The sequence below is a fragment of the Ursus arctos genome, chromosome X (genome assembly GCF_023065955.2).
Source record: "Ursus arctos isolate Adak ecotype North America chromosome X, UrsArc2.0, whole genome shotgun sequence".
Classification (NCBI taxonomy): domain Eukaryota; kingdom Metazoa; phylum Chordata; class Mammalia; order Carnivora; family Ursidae; genus Ursus; species Ursus arctos.
In genome coordinates, this window is record NC_079873.1 from 31,624,295 (window position 1) to 31,650,047 (window position 25,753).

General features: G+C 41.6%; 2 protein-coding genes across 3 annotated transcripts in view; both read left to right on the forward strand.

The window, feature by feature from the left end:
• XK (X-linked Kx blood group antigen, Kell and VPS13A binding protein) overlaps nt 1–20,326 on the forward strand; it is a 42,196-nt gene extending 21,870 nt beyond the window's left edge. The window contains exon 3 of the mRNA XM_026513288.4: nt 16,432–20,326. Within this exon, the coding sequence (XP_026369073.1) occupies nt 16,432–17,258 (827 nt within the window). The 3' untranslated portion in view covers nt 17,259–20,326. The remainder of the gene's footprint in view (nt 1–16,431) is intronic.
• The window catches only part of LOC113265816 (cytochrome b-245 heavy chain), a 101,475-nt gene that overhangs the window by 13,842 nt on the left and 61,880 nt on the right, over nt 1–25,753 (forward strand). The gene's annotated exons all lie outside the window — the stretch shown is intronic.

Genomic DNA, 25,753 nt, shown 5'->3' on the forward strand with positions numbered 1-25,753 from the left:
TTTCTCTAATGGAATGCTTTGTAGCCATCAAGGTTCCTGTACTTAACATAAAATCTGGCTTGTCACTTTTTTTCCTTAAAACATGGCATTCATAATTGCATGTGATGTTGCAGACTTATTTCAACAAAAGCTGATAGTAGTGGGACTATGTTTTATTTTATTTTATTTTTTGGCTTTAATCTGAACTCCGTGATTTTATTTATGTGCCCAAATGTTATAGCTTCGAGAGGAGCTGAATGATACAATTGGTTTATATGGATGGATATACAGTCTCCCAGTTGTTTTTTTTTTTTTTTGTCATACTGAGAGTGGCTAAGCCAAGATTTACCCATCTGTACCTGTACAGTATGTTTTTAAATATATAAAGGTAGGGCTTGATATTTTTCTTCTTCTATTTCCTTTTCTTGGATTCATGCCCAGGCTATCAGCCTGTTGAGATCATTTTGAATCATGATACTCTTGTCTTCCCAGTTTTGTCCCAGCTATATGTGTATGTCTTCAGTAGTCGACAAGAATGTGAGGCTAGGACCGCCCCAAAGTCACAAGCCTCGAGCTCCTCGACAAATGCCCTTTAGCCTGAACGGAAGTAGTGAAGAGTATGAGTACCGCTCGCTTATCCAGTTACAAATCCATCTAACTGCACTCATATTAGCATATGGGTTTTCTGTGACTTGCCCACAAGGATGTCATGAGGGCTTTTTTGGTGTTTTTCCGGCAGCCTGCTAAAAACGACACACAATGTCTTCACTGTCTGCCCACTTACTAACTGCAGATATGTTTTCCTTTTTACATTAGCTCAAAATATTGGTATTGTAAAATATGAAAGCATATAGACAGGAGTACAGAATAATATAACAAACACCCACATACCTCCTTATGTACTTTATCAGATACGCACATGACATGTTTGCTTCAGAATTATCTTTTTTTTTCTCTCTAAGAAATAACATATCAGTATAATTGGAGCACCCTGTGACCCTCGTCATGATTTCAAAATTTATCATTCTCATGCACGATTTATAACTTAATTGTATTTGTACTGTATCCATAAATACCATATATTGATTTTGTAGGTCTTTAATCTTTATCATACTGCAAACATCATCTTGAAATTTGCATTTTTGCCCCACATAATTAATATTTTGGGAACCGTGCATGCTGATGAATGTAGTGCTAGTTTATTTTGTGTGTGTGGCTTAGAAGTGTTCTTTTGCAGGCAACAATTTTCTGTAAAGGGATGGATGGTAAATAGCTTAGATTTTGCTAGCCATCATGGTCTGCGCCACTTATTCTTTGTTTTTGTTTGTTTTTCCGACCCTTTGAAAATGTACAAAACATTCTTAGCTGTTGGGCTGTACAAAAATGGGACCCAGTTTGCCAACCTTTGTTCTACCATATGACTCACTACCTTTCCATTCTCCTTTTGATTTTATATGGCCTCCGTGATCTCAGTTTCTTTTATGAAGCAGAAGTGACAATGACTCTCTTGCCTACCTCCTTAGGACAGTAGGAAGACAAGGCAGATAATGGATTTGAAAGTGCTTTGAAATGTTAAAAGGCTGTTTCTTTTCCTTTCCTCCCTTCCCACTTCCCTTTTCTTTCTCTTCCTTCCCTTCTCCTTCCTTTTTGTTGGCCCAAGCAGGCTCTGAATTAAATTTCCATGAAGAGATCTGGGAGCTCATTGAGAAACCTAGATGGTCAAGACACACACGAAGATCCTGTGGGGCAGCTTGGGTTTGGGGAGGTCTGAGCCCAAGCAGTGGGGTATTATATTCTCGCTGGAGGTTTCCCCACAGCTCTGGGGCATCAGTGCTGGGAAATTCAGGGGGCATTCTCATTCTGGGCAACTTCGAAGCTGAAACACAGCTGGTAGTTTGTTTAAATCCTCTGGGACTAAAATCAGGAGCTTGGGCTCATTGCCTGTTCTACTATTGAATAGTGTAACTGGGCTGACCTCAGAGACCTTTTGTCTCTTAATTTATAAACTGCATCTGTCAACACAGGCTTCATGGGATTGTTGTGAAAATTGAATAAGACAAGCGGAAAACATTGGCATGTGGTACAAGCCCTTGGTTAAGATGCTCACTAGAGGTTAATTTACTATATTATTAATTGTTTATTTGTGGAGGTTCCCCTTTTAGGGAAGGTACTACACTAGATAGCAAGACTGCAAGGGGCATGTGCCTACTTTTTTTTTGGTGGGGGGAATAGCATTGGTAACTCTAATGGATTTTAATTTAGTGAAGGTTTTAGCCTTATAAAAGGTGATTCAAGTGAGTTTGGATTCTGTGTTTTGGCTCCTTCTCTGGTCTTGATGCAAAACAGTGATGAATTAATTCTTCTTCATGGGAAGGTATTGCTAATGAATTTAATTTTTTTTAAAGATTTTGTTTATTTATTTGACAGAAAGAGAGAGAGCACAAGCAGGGGGAGCGGCAGGCAGAAGGAGAGGGAAAAGCAGGCTCCCTGCTTAGCAGAGAGCCTGACATGGGGCTCGATCCCAGGACCCTGGGCTCATGACCTGAACCAAAGGCAGACGCTTAACCGACTGAGCCACCTAGGCACACCTGAATTTAATTTCTTTAATAGATAGACAGCTATTCAGATTTTTAATCTCATCTTGTGTCACTTTTGGTAAGTTGTATTTTTCCAGCAATTGTCCATTTCACCTAAGTTACTATATTTATTGGCAAATGTTGTTAATAATATTTCCTTATACATTTAATGTCTGTAGTGATAGCCGCTCATTTCTGATATTGGTAATTCATATTCTGTCTTTTTTTCCTTGATCAGTCCAGGTAGGAGTTTATTAATTTTGTTGATTTTTTTTCAAAGAACCAGCTTTTGTATGTCTGCTTTTAAAACTATTCTAAAATAGGAACTTCAATTTGAGAAAAATATGCATAAATAATAGTATTCATCATACGTTACTGCAAACGCCTCCTTAAGCACATGTCTAATAGCACTTGGCCTGGTGACAGGCATGTGAACATACTAAAGACTTTTTTAGAAAGGTGAATTGAATTCACATTTTTATTTCTCGAGTGTGACATACTCAATCCTTCCTCGTCCTCTGCAGAGATCAGCCTGACTGCTGAGTGGGAGAATAGCAGGTTGGCTAAGGGCTGGAGATTTGCAGATGGGCAAGGGGAACATGTAGAAAGGGTCAAACTGGCCGCCACAACTGTCTTATAATGTGGGTAATAGTCACTGGTATCGCTGGCCTTTTTTTTTTTTTTATTAAGGCTGATTCTGCACTTTTTCAGCATGTAGGAGACAGAAAGATTTAGAGAGCCAAGCTTGATATTTCCAGAGTTAAGTAGTTTTTAATGCTTACTTCAGATTGGAAGCTATATCTGGTATTTCTAATTGTGCCTCAAGAGACCTCAAAGTAATTTGGCATCGGTGGATAGAATGAAATTGAATTTTCTCTAGGGAAAATACTATTAAGCATCAATTCAAAGCATCTTATAACAAGGTTATTATAGTGGCATATGTTCATTGTGTTTAGGACAAAGTAAGACAATAAATTCATGACTTCAGAACTTCCGAGAATTGGCTACTTCGAGTTGAGCTGAAGGGCATGCTGTTGTTACTGTCTGCTTCTGTGAACGTTTTCTGAGTTGTTCTGGTGTCTGTGGACAAGGGTCCAAATGTCAGCGTTAATTAAAGGAAGTGCATATGTGTGTGTGAGTAGGGCAATGAATTATCTAGAAAGAATCTAGAAAGTGTGCTAATTCTTTGATTTCAAAGTTTTCCTCATTTTTAAACCTTTTAGAAGGGCATTTGAATTATTTTAGTTAATGCTTAGTAAAAAGGATAGTAATATATTGAGCAAAGAGCTGGTAAACTGATCTCTTCTCTTTTAAAATAACAGTGACTGGCAAAACAAATGTGCCATGAAACTCAGGTAAACAGTCCGAAGGAAATGGAGATTTCTGGGCATTTGATTTTCTGGTAAACGGGGGCCTTCCAGAAACCTATTTTACTCATGTATTTTTCAGCTTTATATATCTTATCTTTCTGCCTCTCTTTGGAGAAGATCTCGTATGTATTAGAAACATTCTTGAAGGATTGAGGATGGTGCACTAATTGGAACAGGTTTGTAGCATATGGTTTGGCAAATGAAGAAGATATGTTATACTGGCTTGAATACATTATTTTTTATTTAATAGTAAATCTTTGTTATCACCTGACTTCTTCAACAAATATCTGTTGAACACCCACTGCATGCCAGGCACTGTACTTGGTGCCAGGCGTCAGTGAACAAAACAGGGTCTGTATTTTGGTTGAGTTTGTATTCTCTTAGGCTATGAATTAGACATATTTCTCTTTTACCTTAAAGTGAGCATTGGGTAGTTGGAAAATTGGTTAAATATAGGCTCATTGAAGTTAGTGGTTATTTTAAATTTTAGCTACTAAAAACTTTACTTGCATATGTCCAAACTCATCAAATTATACACATTAAATATGTGCAGTTCCTTGTATATCAACCGTACCTCAATAAAGCTGTAAAAGATTACTACAGCTTGTTCTCTTCTTACCCGACAGTTGATTTAGGCGTGTTATATTGACTTTGCTCCAGTATTGAAGTTGCTTAAACCTCGGCTCTATGTTAGATGTTTGTGTTTGAACTACACAATGCTCTCATCATCCTGTAACCAGATGAATTTATTTAGCCATTGCAAATCCAACAAAGAAGTGATAATATATATAATACTTTTCTGCATCAGAGAGCATTCTTGGCTGTATTCAGTATAGTATACATAGCTGTTATAGCAGTCTAGACAGTGGTCTACGTGATCATGTAATGGTGTATGTCAATGTAAATGACAATACAAAGCCTGGAAGACTCGAGGGTGGATTCATATCCATTCCTCCTAAATTGAACTCACCTCTGAATGCACTGGGGAAAAAATGCTCTTGTGTACCCCCAAAACTTTTCATGCAGGCTTGGCTTCTGTCTGGGTGTAGGCTTCGATGTTCTTTTCTGGATTCTCTGGCCACAAGCCAGGGGAAGTTACTTAATGCTACTCAGTGGGAAGGACCTCCCCCCAACCCCCTGTAAGAGTATGTTGTCAAGGCTGTGCTTGGATTCACTGGAGGATGGCCGTGCTGCTTACGTAGCTTCTCAGGTTTCCTTCTAGAGCCTGTGTTTGAAGATTCCAGCACAGGCCCTTCTGATTCCACATCCACATCTCTGCAAAGTAGGTCTTGGTCAAAGTACAGCTTAGAATTGGGGGCACTGAGCAGGTATAGTCACACACAGAAGAACTGAGGTGTTCTTTGCAAAGTCGAAGCCATTGACTTATCCATTGTTTTATTATTCATATTCTACATATCTCTAAAGGGTTTCATGTTATTTACAACCATAAGCATATACAACCGAAGGCCATTAAATAAGAAGAACAGAAAAGCATTTGAAACGAGGGAAGGGAAGATAGATTTTGGGGAAAATTATACTGAGAATCATTGTGGGAGTTGAAAAGACTAGTGGAGGTCAGGATGTGTGTGCAAATAGTCGTGTGTCTGTGGCTCAAGTGTTGGCTAAGGCAGAAAATGGAAGATTATTTCAGTTGTGGAGGGTCAAGTGGCCATGCCTGATTATTTACAAAGTTCACTGTACGTGAATACTGTGTTTTAAGAAGGCTTGGTTGAGAAGGTGCAGCAAAACGCAGAACTTCTGTCTTGGGGTTCTGAGGGGTCCTGCTAGCACTGCTCTGTTAAAGAACCTGATATAGGGGCCTGCGCATGGGTCAGCTACTAAGTTCCTTTGTTTGGCTATGGAGGGCAAGGGTTTTCTTTTCTGTAGCCCAACTCATGGACGCCTCCTGTCCCTGCCTGAGGCAGGATGATAAGGAAGTTGGTAGGGCAGATAGAGGAGCCTGCCTCACTCTTTTCCCGCTCATTTGTTGTGCCTTGGGAGGCGATTCCCAGAAACCAGCTTAGTGCAGGGAGGCCTGCCCACTCCCAGGTGCCTAGACAGCATGATTTCAGGAAGTCTTTATGTAGAGAAATACTCATGTAATAGAAAATAGGTTTGAGATTTGGGCTCAGTGGAAGCAAGGAATGATTGGACAACTCCCCAGATACTCAGGAGAGTTTCTCCATATTCCTTGAGGCCCTGGGCAATTTCAAGGGTAGCAGATTCCTGCTTCTTGCCTCCCATTGATAAAAGAGATGAAAAGTGAAGCTAAGACCACTGCTAGGGAGATGGACCTCATTATATTTATTTAGGCAGAATTGCCTACTGGTTAAGACGAAGACTCTAGAGCAAGACTGCTTAGGTTTGAATTTTAGCTCTGCTAGTTGAATGATTTCTGGGAAACTATTTAGCATCTTTGCGTATCTGTTTTCTCATCTGTAAAATGAAGATAATAAGAGTATTTACCTAATAGAATTGTTAGAATGAAGTGATTAGTGCTTATAAGGTATTTATACTAGTCCCTGGCATGAAGTAAAAGTAAAATAATTTTTTTTTATCATAAAAGAGATGAGCTGGAGGAGATTTTATCATCCAGTTTCCTTAGGCAAGAAATCAAAATATTTTGGGGAGAAAAACAACAAAATCATTCAGGATCTCTGGGGATTGTAGATGGTAATAATCACATCACATGTGCTATGAATGATGGGCCATAATATTCTGACAATTCTGAGTACTAAACTAGATATAAATACGTATCGAAAGTCCTCAATTTCTGACCAAACATCTGGTACACTGGCAGATGTTCAAGTGAGATTTTGTACCAGTAAGGTCTTAGTCACTAGAACTTTAAAATGTATTTTACAGTATTAGGGTGTCATTCTGGTAACATCGATAGAACCGGTTTTGCTAAAGTGAGCTAAGTAGGGGTTTGAACTATGTTTTCTATTTGGCATTTTGCCAGCATAGGGAAGGAAACTATTTTCTGAAACGACTTCATTGCAATAATGAATGAGTAGTCTTTTTGCCTTTTAAAAATGTAATCTAATAAACATTGAGTGCCTAGTAAGTATAGTAGTAGTGCATCTAGATGTATTTCAGTGAATATTTTTATCGCGGTATAGAAGGTATACGGAAAATTACACTCATCATGTGGGTGAAGCTTGATGAATTATCACAGCTATAAGTAAATGCACCCATGCAGCCCTCCGACCCGGTTAAGAAACAGAAGAGTACCTGCACTCCCCAAAGCCTCCCTTATACCCCTTCTCAATCACTTTCCCAAGCCTCCTTCCCAAAAGGTAATCACTAACAGAAAGCAAACTTCTAACATCACAGATTATCTTTTCCTGTTTTTAAAAAATCCAGTTAATAGAATCAGGCCTAGCTTCTTTCATCTGACACTGTCTTTGTGAGAGTTATTTATGTTGTGCTTGTGGCACAAGTTTGTTCTGTGGCGCAGTTGTGTAGCATTCCATTGTATGAATATACCGCAAGGAACTGATACATTCTTCTCTTGATTAATATTTAGATTATTGCCAGATTGGGATTATTAGGAATAATGCTGTAAGAAGACCCTAGTGCGTGTGTTTTAGTATACATACATATGCAGTTCTGTCACGCCTGCACTCAGGAGTAGAATTGCTGGGCCTTAGGGAGTGCCTTTGTTCAGCTTCAGTAGAAACCGCAAAAGTGGTCGTACCATGTTTACATCCGCACAAGCCGTGTATAAGAGTTCCAATGGCCAACACTTGGTTTTAATTGGTATATAGTAGTGTCTCATTTTAGTTTGAATTTGCATTTCCTGATGACTAATGAGCTTGAATTCCTCTTCACATCTTTAGTGGACATTTTGGGGTGTGTGTGTGTGTGTGTGTGTGTGTGTGATGTGATTGTTCAGGTCTTTTTGCCCATTATAAAAATTGAGTTGTATTTATCCTTTTGGTCCCTGTTCAGACCTTCCTGTATCTTCATGCTTCCTTCCATGTGGGATCAATTTCATTGGACCCAAAATATCACCTTTATTATTTTCTTTAGAGCAAGTCTGCTGGTGACAAATTCCCTCATTTTTGTTTTGTCATAAGATGTCTTTCTTTTACCTTCACCTTTAGGCGTTGTTTTCTTCCCACTTTGAGATGCTTATTCCTTTGTCTTCTGGCTTCCACTATTTCTTTCTTTCTTTTTTAAAGATTTTTATTTTATTTATTTGACATAGAGAGAGACAGCCAGCGAGAGAGGGAATACAGTCAGGGGGAGTGGGAGAGGAAGAAGCAGGCTCCTAGCAGAGGAGCCTGATGTGGGGCTCGATCCCAGGACTCTGGGATCATGCCCTGAGCCGAAGGCAGACGCTTAAGGACTGAGCCACCCAGGCACCCCTGGCTTCTATTATTTCTGTTGAGATGCTTGATGTCCTTGTTACTTCTTTGAAGTTAATCTGTTTGTTTGCTTGAGTGCTTTTTAAGGTTTGTACTTTGACTTTAGTGTTCAGCAATTTTAACATGATATGCTTAGTGTAGTTTTTGTATTTATCCTATTGGGGGTTTAGTTTTATATTTCAGCAGCTCGGGAAAATTATTAGCCCTCATTTCTTTAAATATTGCTTCTGACCCATTCTTTTTCTTTTTTCTCTTTCTCCCCACCCTCTGACGTTTTCGCTTTCCTGTAAGTCTCTCATCCTCTTTGTTTCTCCATTTTCTTCTGACTTGCCTTCTGCCTGGTACTAATTATCTTTATAGCTATTTGTAATCTGTTAAACCTGCTTGTTGATTTTTAAATTGTACTTCCTGTATTTTTCAGTTCTATATTTTTCAGTTTAGTTTTTGAAATAGTTTCCAGTCTCTGGCAAATTCTCCATCTTCTCATATAATTTTGTGAATGTATTAATTCAGATATTTTTAAGTCCAAGTCAGGTAATTCCAATATTTATATCTCTTATTGGTCTGTTTTTATCATCTGTTTTCATTCTTGGGTTTTGATCATTTCTTGGTTTTGTTGCTGGCATGCCAACTTATTTTTAATTAAATATCAGTTATTTGTATTAGAAATAGAGATGATTTGAGGCTCTGGATGAATTATCTTTCTCCAGGAAGATTTAACTTTTTTTTTTTTGAGAGAGCTAGTGGGGGTAGGGGGTTGGGCGGGGAGGGGCAAAGGGAGAGGGAGAGAGAACCTTAAGCAGGCTCGATGTCTAGTGCAGAGCTCATCTTGGGGCTCGATCCCACTGCCCGAGACCATGACCTGAGCCGAAATCAAGAGTCAGACTGAGCCACCCAGGCGCCCCCAGGAAGATTTAACTTTTGTTTATAGCAGGTAATTGGATTAGATACAAATGAACGTGATTCACTTACAACTTGGGTTGGTTGAATTCTGTACTTCATTCTTTGTGAGGGCTGATCTGTTTCTGGTCACCTATACTCCTAGCATCTAGTCTTTTGGGTTCCCACAAGAAAGCTTTGGGTATATACCAGCACCGTTATAGGGCCACAATGTCAGTATTTGCTCCCACACCCACGAGCTTTGAGACACTGCTGAAAGCTGTGTTCAGAGTCCTAGTCTCATAGTACCCGCTGTCATATGGGCAAATATCTTGAGGGGAAAAGCTGCTTCAGAATTTTTCTTGGGTCTTTTCTTTGAGATCTTGGCGCCAGAAGTACTCACTGCTTTGGTAGTTATCTGATGCCTTTGAGTGGATGTTTTTCCCGTTGTTCTTGGCAGAAATATTAGACCAAAACAAACTAATCTACCATTGCCAGCATGAAAATCCTCTTTTTGCTTTTTGATGTCCTTTTTTTAAGGAAATTAAAAAAGCATGAAAAGATAGAATTGTGCTTTTTTTAAAATGCTCATTGATGGCTCTGGGTAAGGCTAATATATTGTTCTTAAATTAGTCTGTGCAGATCTGGCCTTTGAATTTTCCCAAACTCTTCGGGATACATACGGGACAGTGTGAAATCTATTATGAGTTTGTTCTACAGTTAGGAACGAAAAGCAACTAAGGAAGATAGACAAATGACCAATAAGCACATGAAAAGATGCTTGGCATCATTAGTCACCAGGAAAATGTAAATCAAAATCACAATGAGATACTACTTCTCACCCATTAGGATGGCTAGAATCAAAAAAGTTAATAATAATAAAAATTCAAGTCAATAATAACAAACATTGGCAAGGATGTGGAGAAATTGGAACCTTCCTACACTGCTGATGGAAATATAAAATGGTGCAGTTGCTTTGGAAAACAGTGTGGCAATTCCTCAACAATTAAATATAAAGTTATCATATAACCCACCATATGATAGACTGAAGAGAACATATTTGTACATGAATGTTCATAAGAGCACTACTCACAATAACTAGAAATGATGGAAATTTACATCAGTCGATGAATGAATTAAAAAATGTAGTATACCCATACAATGGAATATCATTTAACCATAAAAACGAACGAAGGACTGATACATGCTACAATATAGATGAACGTTGAAAACATTATGCTAAGTGTAGGAAACCAGTCACAAAAGACACATATTACACGATTTCATTCACATGAAAGCCCGAAATTGGGAAATCTATGGAGACAGAAAGTAGATTAGCGGTGCTTAGAGCCGAGTAGGGGAAGGGGCTTGGCTAACGGGCACTGGGTTTCTTTTTGAAGTGATAATAATGTACTAAATTTGACTCTGGCGATGGTTGCACATATCTGTGAATGGACTTTTAAAAAAACCCCACTGAATTGTACACTTTAGATCATGAGTTGTACGGTGTGCGACTTATATCTCAATAAAGCCTTTAAAATAAAGAACCAAAGCAGTATTTGTGGGAGCAGCTGGGGAGGGAGGGTGGCGGACGCGGATACAAGCTCATGGCGGTGACGAGCTCTCTCCTCAACCTCTTGATGGACAGTTTGGTGACCGGTTGTCAGGGCCTGGGGTGGAATTAGAACAGCACACTGGACAAAAAATAATAAAGTAGAACACTGGGTTCTAGAATAAGTGGTCAGGGGTCACTCCCAGGAGTAAGCTATGGAATCCTGCAAGAACAGTAATCTAGATAAGTGGCCAGGAAAACCCAGCGCTGCCAAGATCGTCCAGAATGGTCTGGCTTCTGGCTGGGCCCCACGCGCTGCAGCGGTGCTTAGCTTCCTTAGTCCCGCCTGTGGTCAGAGCATAGCGTACTGTTCCTACATCTCCCTGTTTTGCAGGCCTCTCGTGTACCTCAAAGAGAATTTTTTTTTTCAGAACGTAGACTTGAATCTCAAAGACATTTTCTAATTTGGAGCCGACCTCAGGAAATGTTGGAAACAGGTGCCACTTCTTGATTGAGAAAGGCACGTAGAAGCAGATGTATTTGCATAGGAAGCCCATAAGCGCAGAAATCACCCTCTGGTAAGGGGCTTTGAGAATTCGCTTTGCTCACTTCAATTATAAGTCTGTGAGAGAGCTGGAGCTTAAACTCCATATTCAGCGCTGAAAAAAAGGCTTTTCACAGGTTGTGCAATTTTAATTCATTTATTCATTCATTCATTCAGCATACTGTATCCATTACCTGCTTTGTGCCAGTCACTGTGCCAGGTGCTGGTGAAAAAAATCTGTATGAAACAGTGGCTACACCTAGGAGATCGTGCCAAACCCAAGATACGAAGTGATGGAGTAAAAGTCTGCGTAGGTGCTGGCTGCGAGATCTCCGTAGAGGGGCGGTTAATGGAGCTCGGAAGAGTGAATGTAGTCAAATAAAGGCTGAGGAAAGGCATCATTGGCGACTTAACACTTTAACTGAACCTGGAAGAACAAGTAGGGTTTATCCAGGCAAGGAGAAAAGAAAGACTGCTGGCAGAGAAAGACATGAGTTAGGACCCTGTGGCAAGCACCGTACGAGACTTAACAAGTGATAGAACCAGGGAGGCAAGAGGAAAAGAACTTGCGGCAGTACTCCTCAAACTGTAGTGGTCGTACAAGTCCCCTGGAAAATCCTGTTAAAATACAGATTCTGATTCGCCAGGTCTGAGGCGGAGCACGTCTGGCAAGTTCCCAGCGTCCATGCTGCTGCTCCATGAGCCACGCAGGGCAGCAACAGTTCAGAGATCTACTTGGCCGTGAGGGGAGGGGAAGGTGAAAAGTCCTCCTGAATACATAGATTTCTGGATAGGGTGACCTGGGGTGATGGGGTCATGGGCTGTTAAGAGGAAACATGAGAGGAGTTTTCAGAAAAAGAAGTTTTGTTCTGTTTGTGGTTTTGTTTTGTTGTTTGTTTTGTTTTGAGGCACCTGTAAGATATCTAGGAAGAGAAATCTAGTAGGCCCTTGGATAGAAGGAGACCATAAAACCATGGTTCCTGAGTGGAAGAGAAAATGATGGGGCTATGAATGAAGTTGAGAAGAGGCTGCAAGGAGAGCGAGAGGGTGATTAGGAGCAAACAGTGTGGTCACTTCTACAGGAAAAGTTTCAGGAAGGTGTGAGTAAGCAACATCCCATGTGACAGGGAGATCAGGAAGGACCCAGACCAGAGTCCAGATGGCAAGGAGTTGAGAATTAGAGTGAGTGTTTCGATTAGAGATAACCCAAGAGGATTGACTGCAAAGTGTCAAGGAGAGTGGAGTAGTAGAGAGAAGTTCAGGGTGAAGGAGGGGTCCTTCCTCTCTCCCGCACCCTACTCTTCCTTCCCTTCCCTCCCTTCCTTCCGCCCTTCCTCTCTTCTTCCTTCCTTCCTTTTAGCATTATTATTATAGCAATTTTGCAGCAGGCGAAAAGATTGAAAAGCTATTATAACGAGCCACCCATATCCACCACACAGCTTCTACAATTATGTTGGTTTTTGCAAGTGAAGAATGGTTTTTTAGAAGCAGCTGACTTAGGCATATTCATACGCTCAAGAAACAGAGCCAAGATAGAGGGAACAGCTGCAATTTTAGAAGAGAAAGACGATAATTGATGGAGCAAGGTTTCTGAGAAGGAGGCAAGCGGTGGAGTGCAGTACCGGCGTAGAGCTTGGCTCCAGACAGTAAGGAAAGCACTTCTCAGCTACTGAGTTGGAAGAAAGAGTTAAAAAGTACTGCCCTTCAGAAATCTGGTTAAAGGGATCCCCGGGTGGCTCAGTCAGTGAAGCGTCTGCCTTCGGCTCAGGTCATGATCGCAGGGTCCTGGGATCGAGTCTCACGTGGGACTCCTTGCTCAGTGGGGAGCCTGCTTCTCCCTCTGCCTGCTGCTCCCCCTGCTTGGGCTCTCTCTCTCTCTCTCTTTCTGGCAAATAAATAACTAAAATCTTAAAAAAAAAAATCTGCTTGAAATTCCAGTTTTCGGAAGCTTCTTGTGCTGACCCTTTCAGTTGCCCTCTGCCACCATATACCTTCAGGGTGCCTCGGTTCCTTCCTTGAAGTCATTCACTAATTTTTTGGGAAGTATCTGTTCCACGTAAACATTTTGTAAGTTTAGTCATTTTATTTGAAGACCCAGTGTCCATGGAGAGTGGTCACATCACAGAGAACAGCCATCTACCGTCTTCCATCTGGGCAGCAGCCTCTGTTACCTCTGCAAAGCAAGAGAGCAGCTGTTCCTCTCCTCCTGCGTATAGAATTCCCCTCCTAAGAGGAATCCTGGGGAATAAAATATTCTTCATCACTTAACATAGAGATTCAGTTTTTGGTGTCAAGTCAGGAAATGAGTAAATTCATGCCTAATAACAACTTGTTTCTCTGTGAAATAGAGAAAGAGTTTGTTTGGAAGGAGGTGATTTGGCGGGAATTGAGTGGGAAGAAGCTTTATAAGTGTGGCAAGAGTTTGGAATAGTGCCAAAGCCTTCTATTCAGCTTTACCTAAGGTGATGTCTTCCTTCTAATAAAAGATGAGAGTGGCAAAATGCCACCCCCCCACACGCATAGAAAATGAGAATAGGATTCTTAAGGGAAGTGAGACTTCTATGACGTGCCACTTAAATGGGCAGGACTGCCAACAGATCCCATTTTGTGTTGACTGTGGGAAGATAAGGTTGGGAAGTGGCATCAGCGAACTTTTTTCCATTTAAGTCTGAATAAGTAGGTATTTGCATGAGCGTCAGCCTAGCCATTCATCAGGTAACAGCTTAATTCAAGAGGTAGAAATGTGCGTTCCAAGCATTTTGAACAAGCTTCTCGTCTTCCAAGTGCATCTCTCTTCTTGGACCTCTTTCTATCTGTGACATTTTGCAGTGAGCACCCAACAGTGGGAGTGACGATTGAAGTCAGTGATTTTATGACAATTTCTTCGCATTCTCAGAAGGCTTCAGGGGGCATCAACTGGGTAATCATTGGCTCATTCTCTTCGTAGAGAAATAAATGCAATTTGGAAATAATTGATCTAACAAGAGAAAAATGGGTAAATGCTTAAAAAATCGTTTGGGTCATTGCACTGTTGAAAGTAATAAATAATTTGAAGTACCAAAAATATAACAATATAAATATTGTATGTGTATGAATACACAATTGACATTTTAATTACTTATGCTTAGCTCATCTTCTGCATATGAAGTATTTTTCTTATAGTGGGGAGAAAACAGAAGGACTAAAAGAAAAAGATTCAATGTTAGATCCTTAGGGTGTAGAAATTTGTAAAAATAGAAAATATATAAAGCATATAAAAATACATCACTGATATGTACTGCTTTGCAACGCTCTGCTGCGTTAGCCTCTCAGGAAAAATAATTCAGTCCAGTTGCTGCCCAGTCTACTCCCGTGATAGTGTTTCTATCTTTTAAATTCGATCAGTAGATGACAGTCTTTCCAGTGAATGAATTTGATGATTTAAATCCGTGCCAAAAGACTATAAAAAAAAGTCGATGCTTTGAGTAAAGTTGAGCTTTCCCCGGGCAAATAAGTACCAAGGCTTCAGAGCTTTTATGTCCACCAAATATAGATGTTTTTCCATTGATTGATTTAGAACTTAAATAAGGAAAAAACCCTTTATTCCCATGCATTTTAAGTCATACATTTCGGTAGCAACAATTATGTTATATGGACATTGCACCTTATGAAGCAGACATGGAAGGTATTAACGTCTCAGTTTTATGGGTGAGAAAAGAGAACCCAAAGAGATCACCATTTCCCTAGTGTGGCCTGGTGGGATAAGACTAAAACCAGAGCCAGACTCTTGGTTCCTAACCCCAAGCCCTGCCTCCAGTCTCTCCTTGCTCCAGTATTTGGAGGTGGTGCCGGCCTGTTGTAAGGGATTGTATTTCAGTTTCGACCACACAGCTTGTATTCATGGCTTGGCGGCACATTTCTGAGATAGTAGCTCACAGCCACAGTGTTGTGCTCTCGTACACGGTACCATGTCCCATTTATTATTTTTTTTTGAGATTTTATTATTTATTTGAGAGAGACAGAGAGAGAACAGAGGGAGGGTGAGACGGAGAAACAGACTCCCCGCTGAGCAGAGAGCCCAAATCATCCCCAGCCCAGGACCCTGAAATCATGACCTGAGCCAAAGGCAGACGCTTCACCGACTGAGCCACCCAGGCGCCCCACCATGTCCCATTTTAAATGAGCCGTATCTTGTCCCTCCCCCACGCCAAACTTCTGCTTGGTATAAATTGAATAAACCCATTAACCATAGGTCATTTTAAGAAATAAGCAGCTCGAGTTGAGACTTCTTGAAACACTAAGGCCTTTCAGCCCAAGACAGGATTGTCATTAATGGTGAGGTTCTCGTTTCTTCAGCAGTCCGCAGTATCGGCTTAAGTGTAACTAAGAGTAAAGGAAAGGGAGCGTTCCGTAGTTGGGATACAAGTTGCAAAGGTCACGCAGATATAGAGGAACGCGGTGAGCTATTTGTTATCGAGACCTTTCTGTTTATGTACCTACCGCTGGCATACGTGGAGAGGCACCAAGACAGAACATCAGACTTGGTTATTCTCGACTCCGCAGGAGCTTTTAAGCTAAGTGAGGAAACAGAACACACCATGTGAAGGACCTTACGTATTCCGACAGAGCAAGATGGCATTAGGAAGGCGTTTCAATCTGAGCTGACCCTGAAGCAGACCGAGACAAGGCTTTGAGTGCTTGTGTTTAGAGGAGGGTGTAAGGAGCCCGGGAGGAGGGACTAAGACAAGGCAGGCAAGGCGGCCAACAGAGGGTGCGTGATTGGACGGCCGTCAGCACGGGTGACTGGAAAGTAGCCCTGCGAGGAAACACTGGTAAATAGGAGGGGACACACGCCTTGGAGTTATGCTGCCCAAGGTGTCGGGGAGCCAGGGTAGTTCTGTTCTCGCTCTTATCAGGGCTAGACTAGGGTATGGAGGGCTCTCCCAGGGACACGGATTCTCTGGCCCGTAAGCCTCCCCCGTCCCTGGGCACAGCAGCCTTGCGAAGCCCTAGAAAAAGCCCTGAGGCACAGTGGGCGGATACGGACTGCTGGAAGTCAGCCTGTGAACAGAAAAGAGAGCGGTCCAAGGAAGAGGGGTAAGGAACGCCAGATTGTCTGTGAGAGCCGGATTCTTGGTGCAGGTGAGACTCGACAGTGCTCTTTCTCTCCTCTCCCCAGGTCTCTTCATGGTCCTATCCCTGTTGTCCATTGTGTACGGAGCTCTGCGCTGCAACATCCTAGCCATCAAGATCAAGTACGATGAATACGATGTCAAAGTGAAGCCTCTGGCCTATGTGTGTATCTTCCTCTGGAGGAGCTTCGAGATTGCCACTCGAGTCATTGTCCTGGTCCTCTTTACCTCCGTCCTGAAGGCCTGGGTGGTAATGGTTGTCCTCATCAACTTCTTCAGCTTCTTCCTCTATCCCTGGATCCTCTTCTGGTGCAGTGGCTCCCCATTCCCCGAGAACATCGAGAAGGCCCTCAGTCGGGTGGGCACCACCATTGTGCTGTGCTTCCTCACCTTACTCTATGCCGGGATCAATATGTTCTGCTGGTCGGCTGTGCAGCTGAAAATCAACAACCCTGACCTCATCAGCAAGTCCCAGAACTGGTACCGGCTCCTGGTGTACTACATGCTGAGATTCATTGAGAACGCCTTCCTCCTGCTCATGTGGTATCTTTACAAGACCGACATCTATATGTACGTGTGCGCGCCTCTGTTGATCCTGCAGTTGCTCATTGGCTACTGCACGGCCATCCTGTTCATGCTTGTGTTCTATCAGTTCTTCCACCCTTGCAAAAAGCTCTTTTCCTCCAGTGTTTCTGAAGGCTTTCAAGAGTGGCTGAAGTGTGTTTGCTGTGACTGCAGGCAGCAGAAATCCCGTGAGTCTGCAGGCAAGACGGATCTAAGGTCAAGCGAAGACAGAGATGAGACACCTTCTAGTAGTAAAATAAGTTCTTTGCCCAGCCAGATTTTGAATACTGATGAGCTCTGCTCTGCTTAATAGGACCTGAGTCTCTCAGCGTTCAGACATACTGGTTTCTGGGTTGATCCTTGTTCTTCATACAAGTGATGGGCCCTGCACAGTTAACAGAGAGGGAAGTTAGCTCCCAACTCCTTGTGAGTTGCTCCCCTTTAGAGAGCTCTTGGGCACGTGGCAACTATGGAGAGAAGCCAAGGAAACCCCTGAGCGTTGGAGGGGAACCCAAAGTACCACCGTTTGTAGTTGACCTTGTTCTCCCAGGCATTACTGGCCTTTTCACTGACAAGGTCCCCATGATATCTGAGTTGGGCTGGTTAGACCCATCAGGTAGAATGCGGATAGGACCTTTCTTGTTTTCTAGGTTTTTTTGAACTGCTGGTGTAGGTAGCCTCTTGGTTTTGTTTTTTGTTTTTTGTTTTTTTTTTTGTCTGAGCATAGCTTTCATCCAAGAGCTGTCCTCATGACCATAGAAGGTTACTGCGGTTTTGTCATCAGCAATATCATTCCTGTCAGAGTTTTCAGAGAGGGCTGTTCAAGTTTGCTTTTTGAATAGACAGGTATTCCACTTTCTCTCATTAGGGCTCTTTGTACATAACCAGCTGTAGCCACCTTGGCTTGCTATCTCTGACTGGTTCGAAAGTCTAGACTTGGAAACTTTATTTCCAAGGATCCATGGATGCAAAATTGAATTCTGAATTTGGCTATGGAAGCCCTAGAATTTTAGGAAAGTTGTGTTCTTTCAGTGTGTTCAAGAAATTCTAGATTGAGAGGGTTGTTAAAATATCAAAATGATGTAGACTTTTATAAGCAGAAATCTTACCTTCTTGGGGTGGTTGAAGATAGATGAATCTGCTGGAAGGTAGGTTTAAACCTCTTCAAGGTTCAGTCCCATCCTACAATTCTGGGAACTCTCTAGTTGAATTTGCTAGGATTTGCCTTCTTAACAAAGAAGAAAATAAAACTCATAGTCTTCTCTTCCCCTCTTCTTCCTTGCCTGTCAGAGAAGTTTTAGACAAGAGTTACATTGGTTAAGTTTTTCTAGAAAACTCCTCAGAAATCTCTCAACCAGGCCTAACTATATAGGGCATTTTACTTTTCGTTATTTGAAGGAAAAGGGTCTCCTCTCCCAAGTTAGATATTGACTTCAGAAACTTTTAAATTATACAAAGAGATGAAATGACCAGAGGATTTTTGTTTTTAACTGAATGTACTTTGATTTGGCATGATTATGAGTTTTTTAAATGGTATCTCCAATTTTATGCTCCTATGCTCTCCTGTCTCCAGTATAATTTCTCCTTTAATCTCGAACCATATTCGTTTCATTAAAGAATTGTATAGCATATCCTCAGTTGTCTCGGAAAAATGTCTGGGTCTAGTGCCATTATGTCTACCATAAAAACCTTGATAATGAAATATCTGGAAATAGGTGACCTGTCACTGACTAGGCTGGACATTGCAGGGCAGTCAGGGTTGATGGTCTAAGGACCCCTGATGGCTGGACTTTCTGACCCACCCATTTTCTAATAGGCAGTCTGTTAGGAGACAGGTTACACATGGTGAGTCTGAGCAGGAACCGTGGTCGGAATTCGACAGGGATGGAGGGACGGATACATCCAACCTTGGTTTGGAAGCCTGTCTCAAGAACCGTTACAAAATCTGAGCCTTCAAATGTATTTTAAATCATTTTAATATAGAAGATAGCTAAGCATCTTAAATGACCCCAAACCAAACTAACAGTGATGGTCTGTCAGGCTCCCATAACCCAATTATAAGCCACATTTATAAGGACAAAGGGGTTTGCTAACTGAATTGGACATTTTGTCATTTTTAACCCTTGATAGACAGATATCCCTGCTCTGGGACCCTGTGTGTCCATTCACTTTGAGAGAGAGAAACCACTGGTTGTTTTTCTGTATGGTAAAAATTTAAGTCATGGTGAACTCTGAGAATTTTTGTTTTAAAATTATTTATATTATACCTCTGAAATGATAAAGTGATAGTTCAGACTGCAGAGCTAGGTTGCCCTAAAGACAAGCAAACAAGCAAATTCCCTCATGTGTTGAGAGTTAAAGTGTTTTTCCTGATAATTCCAATTTTTAAAACTCTCCGTGCTTTGTCTAATTAATTGCATGCCGTAACTTGTCATGACAGCTGCTCCAACGGAATCCTGATCATTTAACTCAATGGAGGTGAAGTATTTCATCAAAATATGTTGAAATAAGATCATCAAACACATTTAGGCTTTGTCTCTTCATTACTGGAGACAGCACAGTGTAGAGACTGGCACCTCCCCGTGTAGCCCCACAAGTTAGTTAATTGTTGTATGCCTCAGTTTCTTCACCCACCAAATTTGGATGATATACTTGTCCGGCCTACCTCACAAGGTTGTTGGTTGAAAGATCAAATTAAATAATAGATGTGAAAATGCTGTGAAAATATTTTAAAGTGCCATGCATATTTAAGGAGTTGTTAGCATAGTTATTCAAGTCCATAAACAGGTTGTTACTATGTGTTTACTGTTAGAAAAGAAACAAGCAGTATCATCCACAGGCATGTCTTGAGTGAATACGTTGGCCTTTGACCTTAGGGAAGGGCAAGTGTAAATGGTCTTTATTCTTGGAGAGAACTCAGCAGTTGCCCTTTGTCTTGCCATCGGTTGCTTACAAAAATTAGCACCCAAACACATGATACTTGGAGGAAGAAAACCCATTGAAATCTGAGAAATTGCTTTTGGTGATCATGAGTTTATCATTTTTGTATCTTTCATCTTTCATGAAGGACATAGTAGCTAGTGTCTTTTGACTGTTGTGCTTTACAAGTTGAATGCCTGATCTTGTTAGACTTTAATTGAATGTGGGTTTAATCTTTTCAGTCTTGTAAATGGGAAAATAAACATTAAAATTGTCAAATACAGCATTTCCTTGGCAACCAGCTTAGAACACTAGAGCTGTAGTTATGAGTGTTCTGTGTCAGTACTTCTCAGTCAATAAACTGTGGATGTGAGCTTTTGCAGGCTGCTGCTATGCAGCCATTAACTCTAATAAATACTGTTTATGTTTCTTCGTATAATAAATTAATTTTTCAGTTTCCCCTTGTGTTTCATTCCTTATACAGTCCTTTCCTGGCTTTTTGATGTCAGGGACTATTTTAAAAACAGAAATTTGAAAATGGTTTCATCGTGATTAGTTATGGTTTTGTCACCTCACCTGGAAATTCCTTCTGCAGGCTGGGAAATTTGAGAGTGCTAGGACCGTGACTTCCCAGACACCAACAGTTCATGGAACCCTCTCTGTTTTATAAGCATTTATTCCATCTGTTGAAGCTGCACTGCTGGATACTAAGATTCTGCTCAGCTGTCTGTTGATTGCTGTGTGTGATACCAAAAAAAGAGAGGCAATACAAATCTCTTCTAGACAAACACAAAAGGTATACTGATTCAGAAATACAAACGGGTGACTTAACATAAATAATCAAATGTAAATGACAATCCATTTACAAACTATCCATTGATAGTTTCGGTAGAAAAACTATCAGTTATTGAAGGGGTCATTTCAGAGCGTGAGACAGATGTGGATTGAGTAATTCCTTTTCTTCTGAAGATGGCCTGCAATTTGGAAAGACTTAGCTGTAGGTTAAATCTTTTCAAAGAGAGCTCTTGGCGTTCAGTCAACCCCTTGAGAAAACTGAATGTCAACAAGTATAGTGTTTAAGTAGGTCAACCTAAAATTACTTTATTTGGTGTTTGTAAATGTTTCATTTTGAAATGATTTCAAACTAAGAGAAAAGCCTCAAGAACACTGCAAGGGATTCCTTTATATTTGTCCCTAGGTCCACCTATTAACTTTGCCCTTTTTTTCTGAAATACTTCAATGTGTGTTTCCTAAGAGCAAAGGCATAGTACAATGACCGAAGTTAGGAAATTTAGCACGGACACAATACTAGTTACCTAATCTGGCGTCCACAGTCCATTTAACAATGGTGCCAATCACTTCGTTTGTTTTCACAAAGCTTCCCCAGTGATGTGAATCTACGCAGTCCTCTTCTGGGGGGGGGTCTCTTTATTTAAAGTTATGAGTAAGTTTTAACTTCTCTGTGAACACTGGGACGTGTTATCAGTACTGATGAATAGCTTAAAACCATACATTTGGGATGTTTACTGTTAAACTGAGTAATTTTTTCAGGGATGTGTCCATGTTAGGCATCAAGTTTTGCTGCTTAGTATGTGAGCCTGTAGTTTATTCCCCTCCCCCACCCCACCGTGATAGTTCTGTTTTACAGTGTTTAGGCCCAAGTTTGTAAAGATGAGGAAGGAGATGAGGGAAATATATGTGATTCCTCTAGGGCCATATTCCTCTGGGTGCCCCCCTTCCAGGAGACTATATGCTCTATGCATATCTTTCCAAATGGTAAAGAGCTCAGAAATGTCAACTCTAAACTGTAATTAAACGAGTGACATTTTGAACCTTTTTTTTTTCCCCCAGAAAAAGGCACTTCATAGCAGCAGAGATTTATACAGAGCTGGGATTTCAGAAACATCCCCAATCCTGTCATTCCCTGCACACAACAAACCCTATCAGGCTAGGCGCTTACCCTGCTAAGAAGGTGTGTCTGTTGCAAAAGCCTGCCCTAGGGAATGCCCCTCTCCTCCTGTCACCCCCTTTGCATGGTTGTTTCTCTGGATGTGATAAGGCTGGGGCGGGCAGAAGCAGTGTCGGTTTCGGGGGTTTCAGGAGCCAGAGCGTCTGTGGAATATATAGCGGTATATGCCACAGCACTTTCCTGCAGCGGGCTATCCGGAACCCTCCCAGCTGGACTCCCCTGCAGCCTGCACCCCCGCGTGACACGGTCTGCCTCCTCCCAAGGACAGATTCATCCAGTTAGATCTTGAGATTCTGCCTGTGCTTCTGCTCCCTCCCTGCCTCCCATCCTGAATTAATTCTTTCTCTCTGAATGATGGGTTCCTGATTGAAACCTGATTAGCCTGCTTCCTCGAGCCCTGGGAATATCATCCCCCTTAGACATCTGCATTATGCATACTGGTTTCGTTTCCTATCAGTCAGCTTCCTGTTTTAATTACCTACGCTGTACAGATCATGAGTCAGGTTTTCAGGAGCGATAGCACTCAAGAAACCCAACAGGATTTAGGAAAGCCTATTTTGGAGCGGTGCTGAAAAACCATCCCTGCCAGCACCCCGTGCAGAGGACCATGGTTTCCTGGTGTCACCTTCTTGTAACAAGGTGACTGTAAGTAAGCGGAGTGGCAGAATTTTCTAGCACAACGTGCCCAGCCGTAGGGCTGCAGACCTTTAAGAATTGGGCAGGCATTGCCCTCCTCTACACTAATGAGAGATGTTTGCACGCTAACTAGAGATGTCTGGCACACACTTGTGTGGTTAATTTTCAAACCATTGGGGCTGCTGTTGGCAGTGATAGCACAGGGCTGATTAAATGTGTTGCTGTATTTAAAGTAACTTTGTCATCATCCCCCCAGCCACTACCATGAACAGGTATTAAAAATTCAACTGTCCTGTGGGAGGTGACCTTAAAAGACCTCCTTTGTAACTGGAAATGTCGGGAATTACTACCCTAGAAAGTTGTTTGGGGTTTTTTGTTGTTGTTGTTTTGGTTTGGTTTGGTTTGGTTTTGCTCTGCTGGAATATTTTCTCAAGTATACTTATGCTCTTTTCTTTTGGAAATGAAGCTTGTTCACATGCAGATCACTTGGCTTCTCTCATTTGCAGCTTGATTCAGGAGATGAGAAAATAGTTTTAGTTTTAAAATGTAATGTGAATGTTCTACCTTCACAAATTATCCACCTTCACACAAAGTATGTTATCAAGGTGAAATGTGTTTACACTTTCAAAGCACTAATAGGTGTATATGTTAGCAGAATAATCATCACAATGATGGACTGATTTCTGTGCGTTCTTCAGTTTCACCTCCCAAGTCACCTCCTTGGACTTATTAGGAATTATATCAAGGTACCTTCAGCTACAATTTGTAGAACACCTGATTAAAAATGGTTTTTAAACAATAGGATTTTGATATCTGACCTAACAAGAAGTTTGGAGAGAGGTGGTTCTAGATTCCAATGGGCCCAACAGCCTCAGGCCCCAGAGGCTTTCCAGCTTCCCTTCTGCTGTCTGCAACTTGTCACTTCACCTTCACGCTTGCCTCCTTCATTGCAAGACGGCAACCTGAGTCGCAGGCTTCACATTCACACAACCGAGTCCAGAAGTAGAAAGGGGATTTCCCTTTGGGTAGCTCTATTAGTTCTGGAGAAAAAACTTTCCTAGAAGCCCCCCAGCACCTACAACAGAACTTCCCCCATTTCTTCCTGGCTGGGCTTGAGTCACATCCCCACCTCTAAAGCTTTCTCCGGCGAGGAGAGTGCAATTGCCACGCTTTCCTAGACCACCGCACGCACTCTGCGTTCACCCCCGGAGGCTTGCAAAGGGGCCACCACCCATTAGCTTTTGGGAGGACGAATACCCATAAAAACAGGGTTCTGCTAACAACAGCAAGTGGGGGAAATAGCCATTTGCTGGGCAACCTGCAGTGGCTCTTTTTAAATTGAAGTATAATTAGCATGAAACGTTATAGTAGTTTCACGGTTACAACACATGGATTCAACAATTCTGTTCAACGCTCAATACTACTCACGATCTGTCACCGTGCAATAGTATTGACTGTATTCCCTGCGCTGTACTCTTCATCTACATGACTTGATTTTATAACTGGATGTTTGTACCTCCTAATCCCCTTTATTTCTCCCATCCCCCCACCCGCCTCTCCTCTGGCAACCACCAGTTTGTTCTCTGTATTTGACAGTCTGTTTCCGCTTGCTTGTTCATTTGTTTTGTTTTTTAGGTCCCATGTATAAGTGAAATCATATGGTATTTGTCTTTCTCTAATTTATTCCACTTGGTATAATGCCCTCTAGGTCCATCCATGTTGTCACAAATGGCAAGATCTCACTCTTTTTATGGCCAGGTACTATTTCATTGTATATATGCCACATCTTCTTTATCCATTCATCTATCAGTGGTCACTCGGGTCGCTTCCATATCTTGGCTATTGTAAATAATGCTGCAATATATATGGGTACAGATATCTTTTAGAATTAGTGCTTTCATTTTCTTTGGGTAAATATGCAGGAGTGGAATTACTGGGTCATATGGTATTTCTATTTTAAATTTCTGAGCAATCTCCACGCTCTTTTTCCCAGTGGCTGCACCAATTTACAGCCCCACTAACAGTGCACAAGTGTTCTTTTTCCTCCACATCCTCACCATCACTTGTTATTTCTTGTCTTTTCGATTCTGATCATTCTGACAGGTGTGAGGTGGTATCTCATTGTGGTTTTGATTTGCATTTCCCTGGTGATGAGCGATGTTGTGCATCTTTTCATGTGTCTGTTGGCCACGTGTATGTCTTCTTTGGAAAAATGTCTATTCCAGTCCTTGCCCATTTTTTAACTGGATTTTTTTTTTTGGTGTTCAGTTGTGTAAGTTCTCGTTGACATTTTTGAAAATCGAGACTCAGCTACGCTGATGAATTGGGGAAGAATGCAAAAGCTCCCTATCCCCTCTTTCCAAAAAGAAAAATCCTGTACTTATCTCCTCTTGCATTATGTGTCCCTGGTTAAGAAGCTCTCTGGGAGAAGTCATGTATTGAATAAATAGTGGCAAATACACCTGGTTATTCCGTGAGGGTGCCTACTAGTGGGTTGTCTCAGTGTCATAAGATTGAAATCATGGAGCTGTGGGCCTCTAGAAGGAGTAGGAAGAAAACCTCTCCTCAGCTTGGGAGAATCAGGGACCCCAGGGGTTCAGTGGGGAGAGCCAGATATTCATTCATTAGTTGCAACATATATGGAGTGCTCCTGTGTGCCGGACGCTGCCCTAGGCACTGAGTGTGGACCGGTGAGCAAGAAACTCATCTGGTTTTCAGAACTCATTGTCTATTTGAAGAGACCGATATCCAACCTGATGACTTCAATGCACGGAGGTCAGAGTTATGATAGCGGTGTACCTAGGAGGTCCTAGGGGCAGAGATGAGGAGTCCAGATCTGGTCTTGGAGGTTCAGACGAGGTACAAAGAGAGAGTGACATAAAATCTCAGACCAGGGGTAAATTTACCCTGAAGTCTATAAAGCTTAAGCCTCAGGCCCCCCAGTGAATGCTGGGAGGTGTAGCATGTTCTGGGTGGGCAGGAGAAGTCAGGGAGCAATGGAAAAGCATATCTACTAAGCATTTCTGCCACATTGTCTGAAGAGAGCACAGAAGGAAGGGACCTGAATCTCCAAGTAATTTGCTGTGATTCCTGTTTCATTCTGAATGTTCTTTCATGTTGTACCAAATTTGAAATTAATCTTTTTTCATGCTTTTTTTTTATTGTTTTTCAAAGCCTCTCCCCAGACCAAATCATCTGTTTTGGGCACCATAAAATTTGGATCTGCCCTGCTTGAGATCTGAATCACGAGGAGGCATTTGCCTGATGAAGGCACTGGAAAG